This window comes from Microtus pennsylvanicus, chromosome 13 (assembly GCF_037038515.1).
Source record: "Microtus pennsylvanicus isolate mMicPen1 chromosome 13, mMicPen1.hap1, whole genome shotgun sequence".
In the NCBI taxonomy this organism is placed as follows: Eukaryota; Metazoa; Chordata; class Mammalia; order Rodentia; family Cricetidae; genus Microtus; species Microtus pennsylvanicus.
Genome location: NC_134591.1, coordinates 40,915,231 through 40,940,641, shown reverse-complemented (window position 1 = coordinate 40,940,641; position 25,411 = coordinate 40,915,231). Strand labels below are relative to the sequence as shown.

At 46.0% G+C, this 25,411-nt stretch overlaps 1 protein-coding gene across 2 annotated transcripts in view; it reads right to left on the bottom strand.

Moving 5' to 3' along the window:
* Fyb2 (FYN binding protein 2) overlaps positions 1–25,411 on the bottom strand; it is a 108,771-nt gene that overhangs the window by 69,897 nt on the left and 13,463 nt on the right. For both annotated transcript variants that reach the window (XM_075945988.1, XM_075945989.1), the window contains exon 2: positions 1,648–2,395. In XM_075945988.1, the coding sequence (XP_075802103.1) occupies positions 1,648–2,395 (748 nt within the window). The remainder of the gene's footprint in view (positions 1–1,647; positions 2,396–25,411) is intronic.

The window sequence follows — 25,411 nt, the reverse complement described above, 5'->3', positions numbered from 1 at the left end:
CACCATGTCTGTGGTGGTTGAGGTGGCGGTGGGGGTGGGGTGGACACGGCTCACCATGTCTGTGGTGGTTGAGGTGGCGGTGGGGGTGGGGTGGACACGGCTCACCATGTCTGTGGTGGTTGAGGTGGCGGTGGGGGTGGGGTGGACACGGCTCACCATGTCTGTTTTGGTTGAGGTGGCGGTGGTTGGGGGGTGGACACGGCTCACCATGTCTGTGGTGGTTGAGGTGGCGGTGGGGGGGTGTGGACACGGCTCACCATGTCTGTGGTGGTTGAGGTGGCGGTGGGGGTGGGGTGGACACGGCTCACCATGTCTGTGGTGGTTGAGGTGGCGGTGGGGGTGGGGTGGACACGGCTCACCATGTCTGTGGTGGTTGAGGTGGCGGTGGGGGTGGGGTGGACACGGCTCACCATGTCTGTGGTGGTTGAGGTGGCGGTGGGGGGGGGTGGACACGGCTCACCATGTCTGTGGTGGTTGAGGTGGTGGTGGGGGTGGGGTGGACACGGCTCACCATGTCTGTGGTGGTTGAGGTGGCGGTGGGGGGGGTGGACACGGCTCACCATGTCTGTGGTGGTTGAGGTGGTGGTGGGGGTGGGGTGGACACGGCTCACCATGTCTGTGGTGGTTGAGGTGGCGGTGGGGGGGGTGGACACGGCTCACCATGTCTGTGGTGGTTGAGGTGGTGGTGGGGGTGGGGTGGACACGGCTCACCATGTCTGTGGTGGTTGAGGTGGCGGTGGGGGGGGTGGACACGGCTCACCATGTCTGTGGTGGTTGAGGTGGCGGGGGGGGGGGGCGGACACAGGAACACAGGAGACAGGGAACAGGTGACTGGCCTGGAACAGAACACTAGGGGGCAGGAGTGGGAGAGCAGGGAAAGCAGCAGATAGTGGTCCAGTGAGAGAAAAGCATGGCAGAGACTAGACCCTGGGCAGAGATGGAAGTTGAGGGATGCTGAACATACTTTTAGGGTAGAGCCAGAGGTAGTTGATGAATTCAAAGCAAAGAATGGAAAGATCAGGAGATAGGAGTTTCCCCCTTAGGTTTTAACCCTGAAATGATGAGTTTTGTGCCGTTTTCTACACAGAGAAGGCTGGTGATGAATTTGACTCATGCTAGAACATACGAAGCTTTAAGAAGTTTATAAACCACCCTTGTTGGGCTGGAGAGATGGCTCAGCAGTTAAGAGCATTGCCCGCTCTTCCAAAGGTCCTGAGTTCAATTCCCAGCAACCACGTGGTGGCTCACAACCATCTGTAATGAGGTCTGGTGCCCTCTTCTGGCCTGCAGGGATACAGGCAGGCAGAGTACTATGTACATAATAAAGAAAGAAAGAAAATAAAAAAAAAATAAACCACCTGTGTTCACACAGCTTGTAGTAGGTAGAGCTGGGTTTCAAGCCCAAATTCAAGTCAAACTGTGCCACCATGCAATTATGGATTAAACACCTGTTCAAAGCCTGAGACTACAATTTAACAGGTATGCCAACTAAAAAACCCAAGACTACAGTTTAACCGATATGCCTAACATAGCCATGCTCTATTTCCATTGCAAAGGCTGTATCTACCTCAAGTCTGCAGGCTCGGGGTGGGAAAGGCACAATGGTCTTGTCTTGGGTCCCACGGGGACTTGGACTTGATTTCTTACCTGGAACCGGGCTGGTAAGCTCGCATTCATAAACAGGCTGGCACGGGGTGCTCCTGGGGCTCCCCTCAGCTCCAGAGCTTTCTGTGCTTTTCCTGTTGTGCTGAGGAAGTGGCAAAGGGGAGGGTTCAGAGGCCCCGGGTGATTTTCTCTGGACCATCATACGGCTCTGGGGAGGAAGGGTCTGGACTCCTGTTGCCTCTGGGCCCTTTTCGGGTTTTCTATGAGCAAGTGCCGTGGTTTTCTGTCCTTCAAGATGTAAGTTCTTATTCCCACAGTTGGTAAGGGGAGGAGCTTGGGACAACTCACTCTTCTGAGATGAAAATTGCTCCCAGTTCCAAAGCTTATATCTGAAGCTGCTGATGCCCATTCCTTTGCCCTCGCTGGATGTCTCTGCTCTTGATTTACTCACATCCAATGGCACGGCAGCGTTCTGGGAATTTCTTGCAGGACACACAGCAGATTTTTCTGGAGGTCCCGAGGAACTTGAATTCTTCTGAATATCACCTCTCTGGGTCGACTTTGTTTTCTGGCTTTTAAGAGGCCAGGACACTTCGGCAGAAGAATAAGATAGGGGCTGATGATGGGGGGATGAGAGACGCTTCCTGCTAGCCAGACTCTGAGTTGGCTGTGTGTGTCCCCTGTCCTCCTTTCGAGAAACACCAGCTGGTAACTTAATAGGTCCTGGAAGAGTTGGGGCATCAAACTTTTGAAATTTGGCTCGAAGTTCCTTGAAGTTGCTTAGTCCTTCCTAAAGAACAAAGAGGAACAGAAGTGTCTGGTTACCCTGGGGAAATGCGCAGCACGATCAGCTGACTTCATTGTACTTGTTAAAGGTCTCCCATGGCCAACGTGACAGAACTGTTCCCCAGGTGAGCGATACTAGCCAGTGCTGCTGCTGTCAATGTGGATAGGTGGAACCATTTTCTCCCTCTTAAATCTGGCCATGTTGGATGTTCTCATGGCATAGAAGGACCAATCAGAGACAGCACTAGCAATTGATACATAAACCTTTTTGGTGTTTTAGTAAGACAGGGTCTCACTATATGCAACCCTGCCTGACCTGCACAGAAATCCGCCTGCCTCTGCCTCCTGAGTGCTGGGATTAAAGGCGTGTGCCACCACATCTGGCTGATAAGCCTTTTGATGGCTTCTCTCTTGAGAAAAATAGTTAAAATCTGCTTTGGCCTAGAACCTTATATTGTCTCTGTTTGCTCAGAAGATAATGGAATTTTATCTCTGCACGGAACAATTGAAACATGACTAGTCTTCTACAAAGAGGTGGTTTTACAGTTGATCTGGAGTCTTGCCCCACCTTCTACCCTGACCTACTTGAGTCACAAAGTGCACTCCCATCCATTTGTCAAATATTTCTTTGCACTTCCCTGTTGATTTTCAGCTCACTCTCCGTCAAGACTGCCTCTAGGAGGCCCAGGAGAGCCAGCAGCTTCCCTGCTCCCTTGATGCTTTTGCATCTCCTTGTGACTTGGCTGTTGTAAGAGCAAACTTCAGAAGGCTCGCGTCTAAATCTGACTCTGTCCTTTCTCATCCAGGCAAATTCTACGCACAGTCCTGTCTTAACTTCTCTTGCAGTTGTATAAGATTAGACAATATTATATGCTAGAAGGATTGCGTTGCTACACAGAAAGTGTCCAATGGAGGGGATACATAGTAGGACCGTGATTAAACCAAAGTTCACAATATTTTTTTTGTTTGTGGTTCCCTTTGGAGCACAACTCAAATCCAGCACATGAAAAGGGGTTTTGGTAATGGCAGCCCAGGCTTAGGGCAGAAGGTAGGTGTGGGGGACAATGCGGGAGTGTCCAGGACTATATAGGGAACTGGCTGTTAGTCCAGCCTGATAGGCTTGGTACTTTTCCTACTGTTCCACCTTCTCCTATTAGTGCTCATTTATTTTGGTAAATGCATTCTGGCATCTTTTGTCTGCATGGGAGGCAAGAGGGCATTTAACGGAGCCACTCCAAACACCAAGAGCCATTATTCTCTCCTGATCACGTTTCAAGTTTTTTTTTTCTTTCCTCCTTTCTTACTTCACGTACACAGGCCATTGTCATGGCAGTGACTTTAGATTTTGCCAGCGGAGGGAACGCTGGGTGACCTTTCTTCGCCATGTTTACAGTTGACTCACACCTGCTCCTGGGAAGGGAGGGAAGCTGACAGGCATTGGAAGGCAGGTGGCTGCAGGCTGGTTGGTGAGCTCTCCTCATCCTACTCCCATACATACCTGCATCCCAGCGCATGCTTTAGTTCTCTCTGCAAATTGCCAGTGACTTAATACTTGAGTCAACAGATCAGCTAAAGCATCTCCATGTCCTCTTTCCTGATGTGGCAGAAGCCTGTACTGGGAGTAGCATCAGGGAGCCTCAGGGTGAAGTCCTGGCTTAGTCCTTCTCCAGTCAGGTGCCTTATGAAAACCTTTTGATGATTCTAAATCTATTTTCTTTACTATAAACGAGGACTTATTCAAGCGGCTGAAATATGAAGGTTAGGAGTTCAAGGCTAGCCTAGTAAACTCGAGGAGCCCTGTTCTTATAAATAGTACAGGCTGGCTGAGGCCGAAAAAGACATGTACTTTCTCACAACAGTTCAGGATCAAATAAGGTAACAGACATACATACTTCTGAGTGAGTAGTTATAACATACAGTACATGGTCTTACCTATTGAAAAGATTTCAGTTTAGTACCACGAAAAAGATTTGTTGTACACACAGTCTCCAGGACCCTGCAGCTTACAAAATGGAGACTCTCCATCCCGTAAACAAGAGCTCCACAGTCCCCTCTCACTTCACTTCCTGATGCGTTGAGTTCGACTCTTGCGGGTAAATAAACAAATGAAAAAATATAGCATTTGTCTCATTGTGTCTGGTGACTTAACTTAGTGCAATACCTTCAAGGTTCAGCTGTGTTATAGTGTTAGAATTTCCCCTAGCCAGGCAAGCTAGCGCACACATGAAGTCCCACTATTTGGTGGGTGGAAGCAGGAAGCTCTTCTGTCAAGGCCAGCCTGGGTTATCCACTTAGGTTCTTTGCCTATTTTAGTTGCTGGGAATTAGACCGCTCTAAAACACTGTTTTGATGTCCTGCTTTCAGGGTCTCTTGGGTCTGTCCCCAGATGTTGAGTTGCTGGATCATCTGGCAATTCTATTTTTAAGTTGTTTCGCTAAAACCTCCCTGCATACTGCTTTCCATGGCAACCACATCATTTTACGTTCCCACACAATGGCACACGGGCGTCTTATTTATCAGCATACTCACCAACTTTTCTTTTTCTGGATCCCAGCAGGCGTGAACTGGCCCGTGGTTAAAGTAACGCCACCATGATTTTTTTCTTTATTATCTGAAGCCATGTGAACTAGAAAGCTATTACTTGGTAAGATTTAATCTTTGTTGGAGTGATTGTGCAAAGTAGAAAATAGAATGGTGCATTTGGTAACCTTCAAACCAAGGACCTCTGCAAAGAGCACTGGTTCAGGATGGGGGCAAACCTGGCTATGCTTGGGTCATTTCCCCTTTCTATAGATGTTCATTAAGTACCTACTATGTAGACAAGACTCTGTTTTCAGCATCAAAAGCCTCTGCTCTCAGATGTCACAGTATACTATCAGGGAGATTGTAAGTAAACACACAAGCAAACCTTAGAGGCAGGAGCCAGGTGGGGAATTAGGAAGGTGTGGCAATGGTCTTCACTGTTTTGCTCCATCACATGCCAGAGTGGGTGTTGGTCTCAGTTCGGTGATCATCACACCTCTTCAGCACGACACTGTTTCCTTCTCCTTGGTGGGCATGGGGAACAGATGTAATTTGGACTTTTCTGTTTAACACTCTCTGAGATTTCAAAGTTGAGATCATGAGGTAGGTGGCATGGGGGTGGGGGCTGGGAGCTAACAGTGGGTTAAAGATTTCTGGCTAAAACCATAGCTCCCTTTTAAGGCCCCCACATCTTTGTGAGCTTCCCCTGTCTTCTTGCTACTGCCACTTTGAAATGGCTTCTTGATGGTCTTTTTGCTTCGACTCTGAGCTCTTCTAATCCTTCATTTACCCAGCTGTTAGACAAATCTGTTTAACAACACGAATTTGATCACGTAAGCGCTTACATGCTGAAAATCCTTCAAACGGACTTACTCGAGCTCTCAAGTCAGCTCCAATACATTTCCTGAGTGCTGAGACCCATCCTAATTCCTCTCCCGAACTTTCTGATACCCCTGGGGCCCCTCCCCAGCAGATGGCCCGTTTCTTGCCTCATTGTGTCATGTACATTGCCCTCTCTCATCTCCGTACCTTCAAATATATTATTTCTTCTGCCTGGAATATCCATTTTTTTCCCTAATCCTTCGGGTTAGCCAATCTGATTCATATCAGTTCACAATATGTACTGCTTGCCTTCTAGGAGTGAGATACTTAAGTTATGATACCTAGACTCATGAAACAGACAGACACCTTAGATCACTGCAGTATACTGTAGGAAATCATTGCATACACAGCCCAATAGAGGCTTGGAGATGCAAAGAAACCTTCCTGGAGATGACAAGGGACAACAGTGGGCCAACAGTGGGAGGGTGTCCAGAAAACAAGAGCCACAGGCCTGAGGGTGTGGAGCACCTTGCTGGAGATGGAAGAGTTAGAGGCGAGGCTGCAAAGTCAGTCTTAAAGCATTTGAGGCAATCGTTAGAACAGGGGGCATGACTGATGATTCTACTGAAGAAGGCGACCTACAGCAGATACACCTTCTATGTCTCCATCTCCCTCAGTCAGGGTAGAGATTCCCCAGGGGCAGGCCCCTGGCTGCAGTTCAGTTTTTGGTCACTGCTGTAACATCAGAACCGAGAAGAATAGAAGTCTTACAACAGCTGCTCAATAAAATCTTGATGAACGGATGAAGATGTACAAGTCTTTCAGAATCTAGATTGACACACACACACACACACACACACACACACACACACACACACACACAATACCTTGCTTTCCTCTAGTCCTGAGGCTCACAGAGTCAAAAAAAAAAAAAAAACAGAACCAGTGAAAGCATGCTGGGGAAAGTCAGCAAGTCCGTGGGAGACAGGAACAGTAACTGCAGCGTTTTTAACTTTCCTGGCACATCGTTGTGAGGCCAGCTTTGAGTTTCCACAGAAACACACAATCCCCTCAAATGTCAGAAGATAGCGCTGAAAATAGCTTTGGAAAACATCCTGGGCACTTCGGATCTGGATGGACCAGGTGAGCAGCAAATGGTCCACTTTGGAAGCACGTGGCAGAGCCCTGCCCGAGATATTGTGGGAACAATCAAAGATAAAAGGCACAGTGTCCTCTAAACAGAAGAGGCTTATCTCTGATATGGAAAGGAGGGGGCATCCAGCCACCATAAACAAAGAAAGTACTACTTCAGAAGGAAGCAGCCAGGATCAAACGCTTCTGAGTCCAGTTCCCTGGGACTTGATGTTAGGACATCTCAATTTAGCCAAACGTGGAGAACGACACTCAGGTGTCTCCCGTACCTGCACATGCCGCATGCTGACGTGAGTGGTTCACACACATTCACCTGCCCACACCTGTTGGGTTCCCAGGTGCAGACAGACACCAAGCACAGAAAGCCTACGTGACTCCCTCAAGGTCACAGAAGGTCAAGACTGAGATTGGACTCCTGCAGCCTGGTTTTGGAGCTCATGGTCACCCCTGACTCTATGAGCTCATGTGCTCCCGGTGCCCCTTTGTGTGTTTCAGACACATTTGATAGCTGTCTTCTGTCCTCTTCAGCTTCCCTCATGCATAGAGTCTCTAGTAATCTCTTCAACAGTCCTGCAATGCAAGCATGCGTATGCCCCATTTTATAGATAAGGGAATGTGTAAAGCAAGGTTAGACAGCTCCTCAAGCTTATATAGAACCATAAAGTCATTTTATTGCTACTTCGCAACTGTACTTTTGCTACTGTTATGAATCGTAATGTAAATATCTATGTTTTATTAAGGGCTGAGGAAGCCCCTGTGAAAGGGTCATGATCGTGTGACCAAAGGAGCCTTGACCCACTGGTCTAGAACCACTGACAGAGAAAAGAACATCACATAGGAATTTCAACCCAACTCCATGTAACCCCAGGACTGCTTTCAGCCATCCTGAGAGTGTCTTTATAAATTCAGAACCAGCTTATAATCCTTTGCTGCCTCACAGAAGTTCTAGAACTAAGTGTGTATATGTCACAAGTCCATTAGAAACTGTACAGTAACCACAGCCAACCAGGTGGTTCAGTGAGTAAAAAGGCTTCCTGAGTAAACCTGAAGACCTGGGTTTGGTTCCCAGACACAATGCAGAAGGGGAAACCATTGCCTGACCACATGTACACTGTAGCACACATGGGCCTGCACTCACACACATCATACAACGACAATGAATAAAACAAACTAAAACAGAAATTACCTACTGATTATTTTATAAAAGCAAATTAAAATTCCAGAAAAGCCTATCTCTTAAAAAAGTCTTTTAAAATTTATATTTTAAGTGTTTGAATGTTTTGCCTGCATAACCGTACGTGCACTGTGTGCATGCCTGGGCCCGGATCCTCTGGAACTGGAGCTTGGGTTATGAGCTGCCTTATGGCTGCTGGGAACTGAACTCATGTCCTTTGCAAACACGGCCAGTGCTCTTAACCACTGAGCCATGTCTCCAGTCCCCAGGAACCCTCACCTTCATTTGCTTTTTGTTGTTTATATTGACAGGGACACAACATTTTCCTAATAAAATTGAAATTAAAAAATTATAGTAAATGACATAGCAAATATGCTCATGTAGTCTTGGATTCTGAGGGTGAGGGTGGTTCTGATGTGATGTAATCTAAAAAAATACATAAATATGCAAAACTAAGTAACAAAATGTAGTTTGCTGATGTCATTTTTATAAAGTAAATTTGCAGATGAGAAAAAGTATGGTGTTAAATCACATGTCCCTTTCTGATGTTTATAAAACATGAGATGGAAGCTACTTGGCCACATTTCTTTGCTGGGCAGAGTATCATGGTTCTCTAGTTGTCCTTCCATGGTGCCTATATCACAACACACCACAGTCCCCTCAAGAGCAAGAACAACAGGTTTCCAGTGAATTAGCCGTGACCCCATGTGTGAAAACTGATCGACTCCCCCCCATGCCAGCTGTACCCCTCAAATGCCACTAATTTCTGAGTTTCCGTAGACTGCTGAGTAGGGCTCTCCACCACGGGAAAACACAAGGGCAACGTGGATGGGAAAATCTTACAAGTCTGAAACCGTCCCTGCTGGACAGCAAATGCAAGGACCCTGAGGGATAGGCAAGCTAAAAATCCAAGGCACAGGGAAGCCGCAGACACCAAGAAATCATGCTCTAGCCAAAGAGGGAGCCATAGCGGCCAGGTATTAGCTAACACAGAAAGAGGGAAAAGTCTTACAAATAGTGTGGGGTCACTTTTCAGGAATACAAGCCTCGCCACTCTGAGAGCTGGATAGTGGGGAGACTGCCTGTGTTCCTGGTACCAGGGATTAATACCTACAACCCCCAGGAAAGGGTAAAAATGGCACAGAACAGCCTGAAGTCTTCTCACCTGCCCTGGGAACAATTCAGAGTAAAACCTGAAGCCCCCATGATATCAGGATAAGGATTGATAATTGCTCCCTGTCCTCCTCAGTTAGGTATCAGGGCCCTTAAAGAGGGCTCTCCATGTGATCCAAGGAAGGAAGCTAGAACTGGGGCCTACAGGTCAACTTCTTCCTTTGTCATGTCTTCACCCATGCAGACAAGAAGCCAGTTCCCAGTGTGGTCACGCGTCTCTGGGCACTCCTTTGGGTCCGCTCTGCTTGCTTATCACCTTCTAACTTATCTCGGCTGCCCCGTGGCCTCTCCCAGCCCTCCACTCTTTACAATGCAGCAGCTCTATTCATCTCTGTTATCTTCAGCTGATAGCTGGGCCAGCTAAGCGGAGCAACCCCAAACATTCAATGCCCGCTCAGTGAAGGCAGTTATGGAAAACAGCCGCCTAACCACAGGACCGAATGTTTTGTCAATAAATACACCGAGGCATCATGAATCAGTTTGGGGCCCTCGAGATGGCTCGGTGGGTAAAAATACTTGGCTCTTAAGTCTGATGGCCTGGGTTCAAGCTGCTGACCTCATAATCATCACAAAGATGTGGTGGCTTGAATCTGTAATGACAACGCTCCCACAGAGACAGGAGACACCTCCCCAAACCTCCCAGACTAGCTAGCCTAGAGTTTGCTGAGTGGCAGAAATCACGGAGTAGGGAGAACCGATTTCTGTGAGTTATCTTCTGATACAGACATGCATGCGCCGTGTGTGCGTGCACACACACAATAAATAAGTCTGGTGAAGCCTGCCTGAAGTGAGATGAACGGTTTTCACTGGAGGGGAGGCTCTGAAGCCATTCTGGGCTGAAGAGTCAGCATAAACAAGAGAATGAAGGCCTGCAGATCCTCTGCATTTCAAGGGGCAGCCCGAACATGGCAGAGGTGATGGGAGAAGAAAGATGCACTGACGGAGGCTCTTCAGAGCCTTTACTCAAGGAAGAAATAATCTTGGTTGCTCTACAAAAGAGCAACAAGAAAGAGAAGGTATTTTGGTGCTGCAAGCCTTTCAGAGAACATAGACAAGGTTTAGTCTTTACTGGCAGATACCTTTTCTTTAAGAAGGCCTTTCTGTTCATCAGCAGCCAGAGAAACTCTGGAACTGGAACTCAAGGTCCCAACAGTACTTGGTAGCAATATAAATAATCCATTACATCTCCAGTGTTGGAAATGAATACTTATGCGCCAACTTTCCCCCGTCAAACCCTGCACCCAGGTCTTTCACAGAACCCAGGCTTCATTGCTCTCTCTGTCTTTGGGAAGTTGCTTGGAATCTTGTCTTGTTAGGGTTTCTATGGCTGAGATGAAACACCATGGCTGAATCAACTTGGAGAGGAAAGGGTTTATTTTTCCATATCACTATTCATTATCAAAGGTCAGACAGGAACTCAAACAGGGCAGGAATCTGAAGGCAGGAGATGATGTAGAGACCATGGAGGGATGTTGCTTACTGGCTTGCTCCTCATGGTTTGCCTAGCCTGCTTTCTTATAGAACTCAGGACCATCTGCTCAGGGATAGCACCATCCACAATGGGCTGGACCCTCCCCATCAATCACTAAGGGAATGCCCTGCAGGCCTGCCTACAACCTGATCTGATGGAGGTATTTTCTTAGTTAAGATTCCTCCTCTCGAATGACTTTAGCTTGTGACAAGGTGACATAAAACTATCTAATAGGACAATTACCGAGATTCAGATTTTGGTATATGGATGTGTGTTGTATGAGTGTGCCTGTGGATGTAGATGCCAATGCACACATGTGGAGGTCAGAGGTCAATCCTGGGTATCAGGCCTTGTTTTCCATGGTTTGAGAGCTGGTTTCTTTGTGGCTTGCAGCTTTATACACCAGGCTAGCAGACCCACTAGCTTTCCGGCTGTGGTTTCCACCTCGAATCTCACATGGGAGTGCTTAGATTACAGATGTGTGCTACCACATCTGGCTTTACGTGGGTTCCAGGGAATCAAACTCACGTTCTCATGCTTACACGGCAAGCCCTCGGAGAACGTCTCCCTAGCCTAAGGTTTAGATTTTATCTCAGTTTAAAAAAATGTCTATAATCTTTATGCAAAAAAGATTATAGTCCAGATTATGGTCCAGATATACTTTGGGATGCGGAAGTTCTCCAATTTTCGAAAGGCGGCATAGTACAGACTCTGCATACGTAAGCCCTGGCATGGTTTGCAGCAACATGCTATGCTCAGACCGACTACTGTTTCCACAGGAAAACCTGAGTGTTCATCTAAGGACCAGCAAGTACTGACCTGAAACTGTCTTGGGTTGATTCAGGTAGGGTTCTGATACCAAGACAGTTACAACAAATCAGTCATCTTCGAGGCATGCTGCACTTGGGAAATGTGGGTGGGGCATTATGGACTCTTACAGGATTTCCCAGGAAATCCTACAAGACTGGAAGAGGAAGAATAAGACCATCATCAGTCTGTACCAGGAACAACAAGTGAATCTGTGGCTGCAGGACGCCCCTAGCAGAGAGTCCAGCAGGCCATCTGCTTCTGCTTATATTTTCACAGTTTTTCCTCCCTGGCCATCAGCTGCAGGAAACAACTCTTCAAAGACTCAGTGGCTCTAAAATACAATTCAATTTGAATTTTTCACTCTTTTTGAAAACCAGTGCTATCCATAACTCTTTAGTAAGTAATATGCCATCTTAGCCAGGGTTTCTAGCACTGTGATGAAACACCATGACCAAAAGCAATCTGGAGAGGAAAGGGCTTATTTCATGTCTACTTTACCATCCATTATTAAAGGAAGTCAGGCGGGGGCTTAAACTGGGCAGGGACTTGGAGGCAGGAACTGAGGCAGAACCCAGGGAGGTTCTGCAAGCTTACTGGCTTGCTTCTCATGGCTTGATCCATCTGCTTTCTTATAGCACCCAGACTCACCAGCTCAGGGGTGGCACCACCCACAATAGGCTGGGCCCTTCATATCAATTACTAACTAAGAAAGGCCCTATGGGTTTGCCTACAGCCAGATCTGATAGAGACACTTTGTTCAATATGGGCTTCCTCCTCACAGATGATTCTAGCTTGTGTCAAGTTGACATAAAGCAGGCTAGCACAAACACTAACCAACTCCTTCAGCTCCTTGATCTGGTCTCAAGCCACTGTGGCATGTCCTTCCTCTTTCCACACTCTCTCTTGTGCTGTGGAAGCCGGGACTTTACATAATGCTAGGCAAGTGCTCTACCATGGAGTCCCTGCCATTCATTCACCTTTACTCCGTGATCACACGGACCTGCTATGCTTCCTGGATGAGGACCACATTTTCCTGCATCCTCAAGGCCTGTGCGTCACCTGTTCGGGGTGTCTTTGCCAGATACCCATCCTTCAAATCATACTCGTTTCTTTTACAACTTGCTCAGAAACTCCCATGAGGCTGTTACCATTGCCCCTCAAAACCTCTCCTCAGACCTCTTCTGGCAACCGCTCTTAGTCTTGAATGTGTCCTGGAATGCCCTGGGGACCCCTGAGCATGTCCCCACTGACCAGAATCTAGGTGTGTCCACAGTGCTTTTGGTATGGCCATTTCAGCCTCTCATGCAACAACACACCTGGACGCAGTTGCCATTCTCTTCCCGTCTTTATCACTTTATCACATCGCTCAAGTGGATACTTTGCTCATTTATAGTGGGCAGAGGAGGCCACTCATCCCGGAGCCCACAGGTTCTATGATGAGTGACTCCAAGTGTTCAATAAATATTTACCAGAGCAACTCTGAATGTAATGAATGAGCAGATTTCAGATAGTGGCCCGGAGGGGAATCTCATTTCAAAGAGGGCTTTCTCAGAGAACTGCCAATTAATTTCTTGCCAACAATGCACCTAAATTGCTCTTCTAATCATGGTACTCCCCTTATTAAAAATCCTTCAGTAGTCCCCCATGGCCTGATGCTAACTTACACATGTCTTAGCTACACACACAAGGCCCTGTCTGCTGATTTTTGCCATCATCCCCATCTTCTTTCCTGGTACTTCCTACTCCATTAGACTCAGCCCTGCCCCCCTCGGGAAAACCGAGTAGCCTCTGTGCGTTTGTTCACACCACTCCCTCCACCTGAAGTGCCCGCTCCTATTGATACCCTGTGCTCATATCCATCGTCTGAGACAAAGGACAAGGTGTCAGTCCCCAGAAGCAGAGTCAGCTCTGATCCCCTCAGCCTCTGCTTGCCCCTATGTTTTCAGGTTCCTGATTGTATCTGTCACCTATACATACCTGTGTCTGCTCTAACCGCCCCCCCCCAGCTGACCTGATTGTATCTCTGTCACCTATACATATCTGTGTCTGCTCTAACTACCCCCCCCCAGCTGAGGTCTGTAGAGGCGAGGATCTCACTGTGTCTCCATCTCACGCTCTTGCCACGGTGCTTAGGCAGACAGAGAATACACAGACAATGCAGGTCCTTTTAACTATGTGTTTCTCTGAATGTGGGGGCTCAGAACAATCAGGCTTCACTCTAGACAGAAGCCAAGGGTGCTCGGGACTCCTGTTATGTGACATCTGTTTATGTGACCACCTTTCCAGGCGTGCATGACAACAGGCCTCTGCTGCTTGTTTGTGGAGCTCCACCAACAGACTGCTGAGCTTACCTCTGAAGAGGATCAGCGCTTTCTGAAGTTCCTTCAGGTCACCAATGAACCCTGGTCTGAACTCAGCAACGACCTGAAGCCTGTGGTGTTTGGAAAGAACCCTGCTGTGCCCACCTCCTTTTTTCTCAATGACATGGTAGCCCATTTTCCCTGAGCATACAACACTCATGAAACTGAGCCGCCTCCCCACCCCCATTTTCTTGTGGGAGAGGCCACATAGTGGGACAACTGCAGCACCCCAAGGACACTGCTAGGACAGAGTAGTGGGGGGTCAGGCAGGACGGGACAAACCTTACTGGGTTTGAGTAACAAGCGACTTCCCAGAGAAAAGGAAGCATGAAGAACAAATAGGAGGGTGACTGCCCTTAGGAGAAGGAAAGTATGAGCCTGTTTAGTGCAGAGCAAGGAGATACAGCTTTAAAAGGCCTGAGGCCTAGAGAGACTAGCAGGCAGCGATTCTTGGTCTGGAAGAATTACTGTACTTGAGGAGAGAAAAGGGGCTGGGCATATCCCCAGCCATAAAACAAACCTGTGGCACATTTTCATTTTCATAGTTCAAAACGCCTTCAGAGAGGATACTGGGAAATGTAACAGAGTGATATTATCTCTGTGTGTAGGCCCCAAGTCCACAATGATTGTCTTCCTCAATCACTCTACTTTATTACTCAGGGTCTCTTCGGACCCAGAGCTTACCCCAGGCTTGTCTTTAATGCTGGTTTTGCAACAGGCAGGCGCCAAGCCTGCCTGCTTTTCTGTGGGTTCTGGGTAATCTAAATTCCAGACTTTACAGCCACGTGGCAAGCATTTTACCCACAGAGCTATCTCCCAAGACCGAGAAACTGGTATTTTAGAGCCAATAGATTCCCCCTCTCAAGGCTCAGGCCTGTAGAGCGAGCAAAGCAAACCACTACTCACCGGAGGTACAAGATTTACAGAGCCCTTTAGGAAACAGCTGAGCAGTGCTGATTGGCAGTGCTTCCAGGTATCAAAATGTTGCTGAGCAGGGGCTCTGTGTTGGTGCTGAGGGTCTCTAAGGAAAAAGATGCACCATATGCCTCTGAGGTCAGTTTCAAATTGAAGCCTCAAGCAAAGCAACCTAGGTTTTAATTATGTCAGCAGACGCGAGGATCAGGGCCTCAAGGCAGAATCTGCAATCCGCGTACATGTGCCGACCTGTCCCACTACCGCCCATTCTCCATTACCTGTCTGCCCCACACTTGTTGGGTACTGGAGCTTGGGGCAAGAATGGAGCTTCTGGGCCGACAGGATGCCTTGGGTAAAAGTTCTTGCTAGATCCTCAACATCTACAGTGGGAGGAATCAAATCCCTCCTGAGAGTTGCCCTCTGCCATGTGGGTACCTCCTTACCCAGACACACGATGTAGGAGGAGGGAGAGGAGGAGCAAGAGGGGGACGGGGAGGAGATTGAGGTTTCAGCAGAAGTGGTTGGCTGAGAAGCTGGGAAGTGGACTACAGTCTTTTTATTTAAGAGGGCTCCCTGGGTCCCCAGCTGTCCTCCCCTACTCTTCTCCACACAGAACAGCCAGTCACTGTCCATCTGGGTTGTGACAGTTTTATGTGACGTGTAATTCACCAACCACCTAAAGGAGAAGGATGAAACGGCTTCCCAGAGTCACCTTACTGCTTTAACCCTCTACTATGTGATGCAAATGCCTCAGCTGGTGGGGCCCTTTAAATTTCTTAGATTTGTTTTGTATATCGGAATCCCAGCCAAATTAAGAAACTTGGAAAGAAGTCAAATCCCATTCACTTAGGGATGTTAGGTATGTTTTAGGGAAGGAACAAATCAGGTCCTCCCAGGTTTTCTGTCTCTATTACATCTCCATTCTGCAATAATTTCAGAAAATTTGCTTTTAAGATATGAAATACCAATTGCTTGTGTCCTTCTGATCATCATATCTCTCCTTCTTCCTCCTCTCCCCCTTTCTCCCCATCCCCCTCTTCCCTCCCCCATCCTCCTCTTCCACCTCCACTGTTGATATTGGTGTGTAAACTGCTGTTTTTTGGACACCACCTTTGAACCCCTTAGAAAGCTGGCAAGGTGTGTGTCATTATCTTATTTTATAGCTTTAGGAGCTGGTTTAGAGAGAAAACAATTCAGTCGCGGGTTAAAAATCTTTGCTGTGGACTCAGGAGGTAGAAGGGCTGTGTTTGGCAGCTTTCAGTTGACTCTTTGTCACCCCAGTTCCCACCAGTAAAGTGCTATCAGTAATAGAGTTCGATAGCCAATTAACTGAGATAATCCATGGTCACTGTTCATCATGGTGCCTGGCACTGACTGTGACGCCGGGGAAGACTAACTGACCCTCACTGGTCTTGTCAGTGTGTACTGCTTTTAAGGGAAGTTTCTATTTCACAATAAAGTCTTCTAGAGTTTGCATGTGTGCCCCCACACTTCATGTGTCAAAAACTTAATTACTAAATTTATATAGTAATGAAATTTGAAAGTGGTCCTTGAGGAAGTCACCTCAAGATAGATTGGGTTGGATGAAGTCATGAGGGTGTGGCCTCCTGGACCATATCAGCAGCTTTGTAAAATGAGGATGAGAGACCCAAGCACTCATGCTCTAACTTGCTGTCATGATACAATAAAAAGGCCTTCATCCATGCTGGCATGAGACCAGTGCCGTGTTCTTAAATTCCCTGCTTCCAGAACTTGAGGAATCATTTTCTCTTCTTAATAAATTACTCAGTTTCAGGTAGCTTGCTATGGCCATATCACAGTGGTCAACAGAGATCTGAGTCCAAAATGCCAGATTTTTTCCTACCTCACGGGCCCTTTCTCAGCATTATTGTTTACTCTGAATCCAAGTTGTCATGGAGAAGCAATCAACTCCATTTTACAAAAGGGGAAACTAGAGCAGGAACTCATGACACTTTGCCCAAGACGGAAGAGCTAATTAACGGTAGACCTCCTCAACACCATCTCCCAGTTTCTCACTCCTCACTAGAACAGCCTCAGATTTGGCTGTCAATAGACAAGAAATGCAACCGTTAGATATTTGAAAGCCCTTCATCTGGAGCAAGATTTTTCAGCCAACAGGAACTAGTGCTTGACAGTCCGTGCTGTGTCCATGGACATTCTTCCTAGTCACCCAGTCGGCCTCAGGACCTTCTTCACTTGACAAGCAGCCGAGTCAGAGTCGCATGAGAGAGGCTCACAACAGCATCAGTGTGGTGGTTTGAATGGGAATGGCCGCCTTAGGCTCACAGATTTGAATGCTTGGTCATCAGGGGGAGGCACTATTAAGAGGTGTGGCCTTGTTAGAAGTGTGTCACTAAGGGTGGGCTTTGACACAGCCAGGCCTAGTGCCACTCTCTCTTCCTGCTGCCTGCTGATCCAGAACTCTTGGCTCCTCTTCCAGCATCACGTCTGCCTATGCATCAGCATGCTTCCTGCCATGACAATCATGGACTAAACCTCTGAACCTATCATCCGCCCCCAATTAACTGTTTTCCCTTATTCCAGCTGCTGTGGTCACAGCGTCTCTTCACAGCTATAGAAACCCTAACTGAAAGAATCAGTGACATACCAGACCCCGGTGAACACTCCTAGCACCAACTCACAAGGTCCCTCACCTTTGGAGGTAGACAACTATGTGGGACCAACACCATCTTTCATCTAGATGTTTCCCAGGAAAGACACATCCCTGGCCCTTTGGAGGCCAGTGTGCAGTGATGGATTTAAAGAGAAACCCTACACGGTGGCAGCGCACCGGCCTCCACCAAATGTGTGGGTTCCAATAGTTACTATACACCTCACTTACCTGGCAAGCCCCACAAAGCGAGAGGTGGTGAATGCCCTGTGCTCTTGAGAGCCCACACCTCCTTCAGCCTATGTGTTTACTGTCCAGTTTTCTCTTTCCTGCCTAAACTGAGTGTCACGTTTGATAACAAGACTAAGGAGCATGGGTTTGAGGGTTGAAATGCCTTAGGTTGGCATATTGACCTGTGTCACCTGAACATAGCTGTTTCAGTTCTTTTTTTTTCCTTCTGTTTCCTGACTCATGGAATGGGGAACCAACCACTCCCATCAAGGGCAATAATGTTGGCCTGGTGCCTGGCACAAAGGAGGCCCCTAGGCAATGTTGTTGTGGCAAAGGAGGGCTGCTGGTGGTGATGGTGACAATGATGATGTTGATAACCCATGATTATGATGGCAATGCTGGCAGGGTGACCATCTGTGGCCAATAGCACATGCCAAAGTCAATCACCCTGGTACGTTAAAGTGGGAAGATCATTTATCCAATAGGTGGCATTTTACTTCCCAGTTACAATGATGCTTCAGTCTTGGCCCCTCCTGTACCACACCCACCATGGCCACTCCTCCTCCTCAGTTTTAAATGTTCTAGTTATTGACTTATTGTATTCACATTGAACAATATAAAATAAACTTTACTTTGTCTCTAAAGCAACTGTTACCCGAGGAAGAACTCGTAGGACCACTGAAGTAACAAGAGAGAAAATGAGGACAACTTGTTAAGACAAGTCAACAATCATTGTAGAACAAAACATAAATGCCCACATGTTTCCTCTCAGTCTCCCTGGCGTGAGGCACTCATGTTCAACTGGGTTCTTAACACTTTGCTAACAAAATGCTGTACAGTATTAACATACCATGATATAGGAATCAAGAAACAATTTTGAAGTCAAATTTCAGTACAACAGTCCTCAAGGCACTGCAACAATCCATACAATCTAGATTTTTAAAGGTAATAACACTTAGCTTCTTATGAGATGTGCTTAAAAATTAATGTACTAACAATTAAAAATGAATTAGGACCTGTAGGGAAAAGGAGAATGAAGTTTATTGATGGCTGCTTGAAAATATATAGGAATTATGTTGTAATAGTTTTCAAAAGTATTTTTAATTTCATTTTTATGAGTGGTGTGTGTATTTGTATGTGTACGTGTGTGCTTACACATATGCATGAAGATGTCTGTGGAGACTAGAAAAGAGTTGCAGATCTCTTGGGGCTAAAGTTATAGGTGGTGGTGAGTCACCATGTAGGTGCTGGGAATTGAACTTCAGTCCTCTGCAAGAGCAACAAATGGTCTTAGCTGCTGAGTCACCTCTTCAGCCCTTCTGACCTATTCTAGATCCGAAGTTTTTCTTTTATTATTTCTTTCATTTTTTGAGATTATATCAGTTTCCCTGTCTCTTTCATCCCTCCAAACTCCCATAAGTCATTCCTTGGTCTCTTTCAAATTCATAGCCACAGTCAGTTGTCAGTTGTTAAGTATATAATATACATAATATATACATACACAAATACATATATACATATATATTTATTTATTCCTAAATACATAAAAATAATCTGTTCAGCCTATATAATGTTGCTTGTATGTATGATTTAAAGTTGACCATCTGGTGTTGGATAACCCATGTGCTCTTCCATGGGGAAGACTAATTCTCCTCTTTCTGGCATTCCCTAGTTGCCTATAGTTTTTTACGTAGGGTTGAGGGCCCATGGGCTTCCCCCTCCTAGTCCATGTTAGCATGTTCACTGTCCTTGTTCAGCTCATGTTTAGGCAGCCATGTTGCTGATCCACATACCTTAACACTTTACTTCCAATCTGTGAAATTACCCTATAACTTCATTCTCTTCTGCTGTTCCTCTCCCTACCTTATTCCCTAGCCTACCAATGGTGCTCACTTAGAACAACGCACTGGAACCTGGCTGAAAACCTCTGTAATGCCCATTTCTACTTCATCCTGGGAGTCCCTCATCAAGGATAGCCAAGGAAAGGAGGAGAAGAACAAAGGGAGCCCAGATAGAAGAGATTCTGACCAAGCCACCAGTTGGAGGTGGCCTTAAATTTTCTCACAGGGCTCTGGGACGGACCTGGGACTTGGCTCAGAGACCAGCTTGAAGTAAGTGATCCGAATAATGAGAGGGCAGATGACACAGGCAATCCGTGTAGCCTGCATGGCTTCAAGAGCGATGGCAGGGGAGGAGGGGCTCTGGGTGTTAAGAGACAGGAAAAATGAATTAAGACCTTTAAAGTCACAGGATCCTATACAAATAAAAATCACAGGCAATCGTTCAGCTTCGAGAGAATAAAAAATGTGAAGTGGCAACTCTATGATTCTGTGGCACACACAGGCTTTACTTCTGATTCTCTGGCATACACAAGCTTTGGCTCTGATTGTGTGATACACCCAGGCTCCGGTTCCGATTCTGTGGCATACATGGGCTTTGGTTCCAATTCTGTGGCATATACACGCTCCGGTTCCTCAAGAGGATCTGACTTCCAGGAGGCCAGACAGGAAGGAGGAATAACACTGGAGCAGTATCTCAGAGCCTCAGGGGTTCATCTACATGAGATCACTTCTAGTTTAGGAAGTTAGAGTTAAGGATTAGAAACCCCAAGGTCTACCATGACACGTGAGTAAAAGTTAATAGGTTCGTGTTAATTAGTTCTCATAGACTAGGTCACAACTTGAGGAAGTTGGCTAATTGAACTTCTATAATCTATCTTTATTTTGGTAAAATGGAAAAAACTTTGTTTATTCTCTTTCCTTACTAAAGTTCTTATAAATATCAAATCAAGTGCCATAGGGAGATACCTTGGATATAAGGCCACACAGGTTCAAGGCATTCTCTTTAAAGATGTACAATGATGTGACTCACACAAGAGCATGGTCTGGGTAGGAAGAGCAGAGTGTGTGCACCTAGCTTAGTGGAGACAGGGGGACAGCCAGCTAAGGACATCGGTGTCCAGAGCAGCATACCCTACCTTGGATGCTCAGACATAACTGTGAACTGATAAGCAGATGAATAACGAAGCCGGGTGGCGGGACACAGCCCTGCCGCTCCTACTTCTACAGAGTGGCGCCCAGACGTGATGGGCTAAATCCACTTAAAAACCCGAGAAGGCTTAAAAATAAGGGAGAGAGAGTTTAACACAGATTTTTGCTGTTTGTTGGTGGTGTGCTGTAGAGAGATTTCCTGATTCGGCAACAGCAGCAGAAAAAACACTGCATCATTTTAAAGCACGGCTTCCTGGGCTGTGCCGCCAGTGCAAACTCTGGCTTTAAAGCATTTCAATGGCTTTTATGGGACTGGATGTTTGTGTTCCCACTTGGGATCGGAAGGAGAGTGCTCTGAGACCGTGCTGATGGCTCAGCACTCCCTGCCTGAACCTGGGCAGATGGCAGAATCAGGCTTAGGCAGGCGGAAGAGCATGGCGGATTCCTGCAGTCATACAGAGAAGTGTTTTCAGACTGCGCAGTGCTCTGCATGTCAGATTTGGCTGTAACTTGAATGCAAAGATTTTCTGTGCCGCACACTCAGTCTCAGAGTTAAACTGCTGAGTGCAGCTCCAATGTGGACTTGCTGTGTGCCTGGAACTGTGTGCAGCTCAGGGGCACCAAATGGATATGAGGCAGGAGCAGCTGCTCCATGCTGAACTGTGCTGACCTCAGGCAGGAACTACTGTAATAATAGCACAGTTAAGGTTTAGACTGGGCAGGAAACAGGCTGTATCTATTACCGTATTACCCCTACATGGTACAACTTAAGTTTTTAAGACATGCTTAACATTTTAAGAAGTGCTCCTGGATAGTAAAGAAATTACAGATTCACAATAAAACAGATTCAGACAGACCACTAAATGGATCACAGTGTTGGATGAGTGTACGTAGGCTTGAGAGAGAGAGAGAAAAAAATAGAGAATAAAGTTAATGCCTTAAAAAAAAGGGTAAAGTCTTTGAAGAGACAGAATAAAGTAAAGTGATAGAGTAAAAATAAGCCATGTAAAAATGGAAAATTCACAGAGAGTCTGGATTATGTACATTGTGTTTTCTTTAAAATTTTTGACTGTGAAGGAGCTAAGTACAGAGAGACATTTCATTATATGGGCTGTCCAGTGGAACCAGAATGGATATCATAAGGGTATTATGACTTCAAAATTTGGGTCTAAGGATTTGATGCTTTGGAGAGGGTCTTCTTTTGTTTTCACAGAGGATGAGACCCTGTGGATTGCGTCTATTCCAATATGGTATGATAGACCACGCCCTCCTGAAAGGTTGCTGTGAACACCCTCAAAAAATTACTTTACCCAACTGCCAACTGAGATGACCCTGGCACACAGGTTATACCATGAAAGATCTAATAAACGACGCCCCCATTCAGCAGGAAGCAGTTTGGAGAGAAATAACTGTGCCCATGTTCCCAAATATTGTTTATAAACGTTCTTTTACATTCAAAGGGGTAAATGATATAGGTATGAATAATTTGCATTGGTATGGACTTTAAGGTCAATTTTGTTATATGTATATGTATTTCTGATCTTGATTAAGGTATTGTGATTATGTAGTTCATTTTTAAAAAAGTAATGTATATAGGTTTTTAATGGATAATCATAAATAATAGTTAAGCTTGTAGTCATGTTAGTTAGATTTTCTAGATATATAGAGATATATTTCAATTAGATAGGCATTCTTCATATCTTTCAAAGACTGCAGAATATGGCATTTAAAATATTTTAATAACTTAGGATAACTTAGGTTTTTTTCATGACAATGAGACACATCTGCTCCTGGCAGCACCAATCTACTTCAAGAGGAAGATGGGCATCGAAGAGGCTCCTTATGGAGTTGGTTAGCCATTTGGGCAAGAAACTACTCTTGCATGGACTGATGCATAAACTGGACACAAAGAACCCACAGAAAAAGGACTGCTGAACTTGCCTAAAGGTGAGATGGTCTTTCGGGGTTCCTGACTCATGAAAGAGTCTATGAGACATTCTGCAGGACACAGCAGAAAGTGACTGAACTGTCTTTGGAATTTCTTGCTTCATGGAAATGTCTGCTGGAAACTATGGGCCTGTAGGCCGAAGATGGATGCCCCAATGGTACAGAGGAACTTTGGGTGACTGTCCAGGCAGCGAGATGTCTCTGTCATTTCTAGAGTTTTGGATTTCTTGTTTGCTTAGGTAGTATTATATACTTCTGGAGTCTTTGATGGAGTTGAAGAATGGATAGTTATAGTTTTCCTTAGTTATGATAAAAGATAAAGTAGATATAAATAAGATATAATTCTTACTTGATAATTATTTTGTTATATGTAATTTTACTATGTTAAAGTTAAAGCCTTTCTTTTTTGTTTAAACAGAAAAAGGGGAAATGATGGAGGTGGGTCTTGTATCTTATCTGTTGCTTTCATTGGTTAACTAATAAAGAAAACTGCTTGGCCTGATAGGACAGAAAATTAGGTAGGCGGAGTAAACAGAACAGAATGCTGGGAGAAAGAAGCCGAGTCAGGAGCCGCCATGATTCTCCCACTCCAGACAGACGCAGGTTAAGATCTTCCCTGGTAAGCCACCTCATGGGCTACACAGATTATTAGAAATGCGTTAGATCAATATGTAAGAGCTAGCCAATAAGAGGCTGGAACTAATGGACCAAGCAGTGTTTAAAAGAATACAGTTTCTGTGTAATTATTTCAGATAAAGCTAGCCATGCAGGCAGCCGGGTGGTGGGACACAGCCCCGCCTCTCCTACTTCTACAATGTGAACTCAGCATATTCTTAGGGTCCTTATAGGACAAAGGTGAGGAATTAATTATCTTAAAAGATATAAGGCTGGAAGCTATCAGAGAGAAGAGAAGATCATATGCTACTGGCCTTGATATGCAAGGCGGCACCGGCAATGACAGCAAAGGACTTCTGAGGTGAAAAGGGCAGGCACAGGAGGCATGCAGCCCTGTGGGACTACTTGTCACGCCACCAATAGGATACTAATACTCATGCTCTGACTAAAATGGGGTGATCAGTGGTTAGCATAGAAGAGCTTTTATTGTACTCAAGCAGACCCCAAATCTACCGGCTTAACCCAAGTTCTTCCCCCCTCCAGTCTGTTCCTCTCTTCCACATGGCCAAGCTGATTTAGAGGAGGACTGCTGTTCACAATCTTAGAGATCCACCATGTGGCATGTCACATCTTAACACCTAGGGCAGGTACGGAAAGGGAGAGAGACTCACACCCATGTGTAGGTGTCTAGAACGTCACTTCCATTCACAGTATATTGGCCAGCACTTGTCATATGATTTTAATATAATTTGAAAAGGGGCTGGGAACTGTTAAGAGAGCAAAGTAATGTCTGGCCACCCCTAAGAGTTGTTGGCCCCAACTGTTCACCCCTAAGCATTGTTGGCCACAGCTTGTTGGCCATAGCTGGTCAGCATAAGCATTGTTGGCCACAGCTTGTCACTCCTAAGCATTGTTGGTCATAGCTGGTCAGAATAAGCATTGTTTGCCACAACTGGTGAGCACTAAGCATTGTTTGCCGCAGCTGGTCACCCCTAAGCATTGTTGGTCACAGCTGGTCACCCCTACTCATTGTTGGCCATAGCTGGTCACTCCTATGCATTGTTGGCCATAGCAGGCCAGCCCTAAGCATTGTGGGCCACAGCTGGTCAGCACTAAGCGTTGTTAGCCATAGTTGGACACCCCTAAACATTGTTGGCCATAGCACTAAAAGGCTGACTTACTTAACAAGAGGTTCCCGAGAGGGGCTTTTAAAGTGGTAGCTACAGAACAAGCCATGTGTGCTAGGTAAAGAGAAAATGAACACAGGCCACCTTTGCACAAATTTGTGGAGTGAGATGAGGAGAGGGAAGAAGAAAGTGTGTCTAATTGCTCTGAGGTCAGAAAGACACGAACATTCACACTGCATTTAGCATGTGCTTGCCCAAACAAGACAAGCCACGAAGGCACAAAAACTGTATTTTTCATTAGTTTTCTATTTTGCATAAAATTTAATCTAGTTGTTTTGTGGAAAGACTATTGATATATTTTCCCATTTTTTTCCAAAAGGATTTCTGTGGGGTCTTGAGATTGATGGCCACTTATATTTACCTTTTTCCTTGAAAAGTCTTCCTAGCTGGAGGCCAGATTGGATGACATTTCCTACATGGGCATTTCCCCAGTGGAAGTCTATGATCCATAATGCCTCTACCTAGCTTCTACTTGGGTTTATTAACTTAAAATTATACCGTTAAGAGCCTAGATGCTACACCACAAATGAGGGCTAATCTTGCCTGTCAATTTGCTAGGAATCAGAGTTGCCAGGGAAACAGAACTCTGGTCAGGTTGGCGAGGGATTATCTAGATTAGGAGGGTAAAGGTAGGAAGGCACGCCCCACTCTAGTGCTCTCTCAGTTGCTGTGCTAAACACTCTGAACAAGAGCTATATACACAGGCGAGGAAAGGGTTTATTTCCGCTTACAGGTCACAGATCATTGAGAGAAGTCAGGGCAGGAATTCAAGCAGGGACATGAAGCAGAAAACATGGCAGAATACTGTTCTCTAGCTCACTAGCAAATTTATGCTTAGTTTTTTGTTTGTTTGCTTGTTTGTGTTTTGCTTGCTTGTTTGTTTTGCATAGCCCAAGACTTCCCTGTCCTGAGCATGCACTGTGGCATCCACAACGGGCTGGGCCCTCCTGCATTGATTAACAATCCAGACAACTCCCCACAGACTTGTCCAGAGGACAATCTAATCGAGGCGATTCCT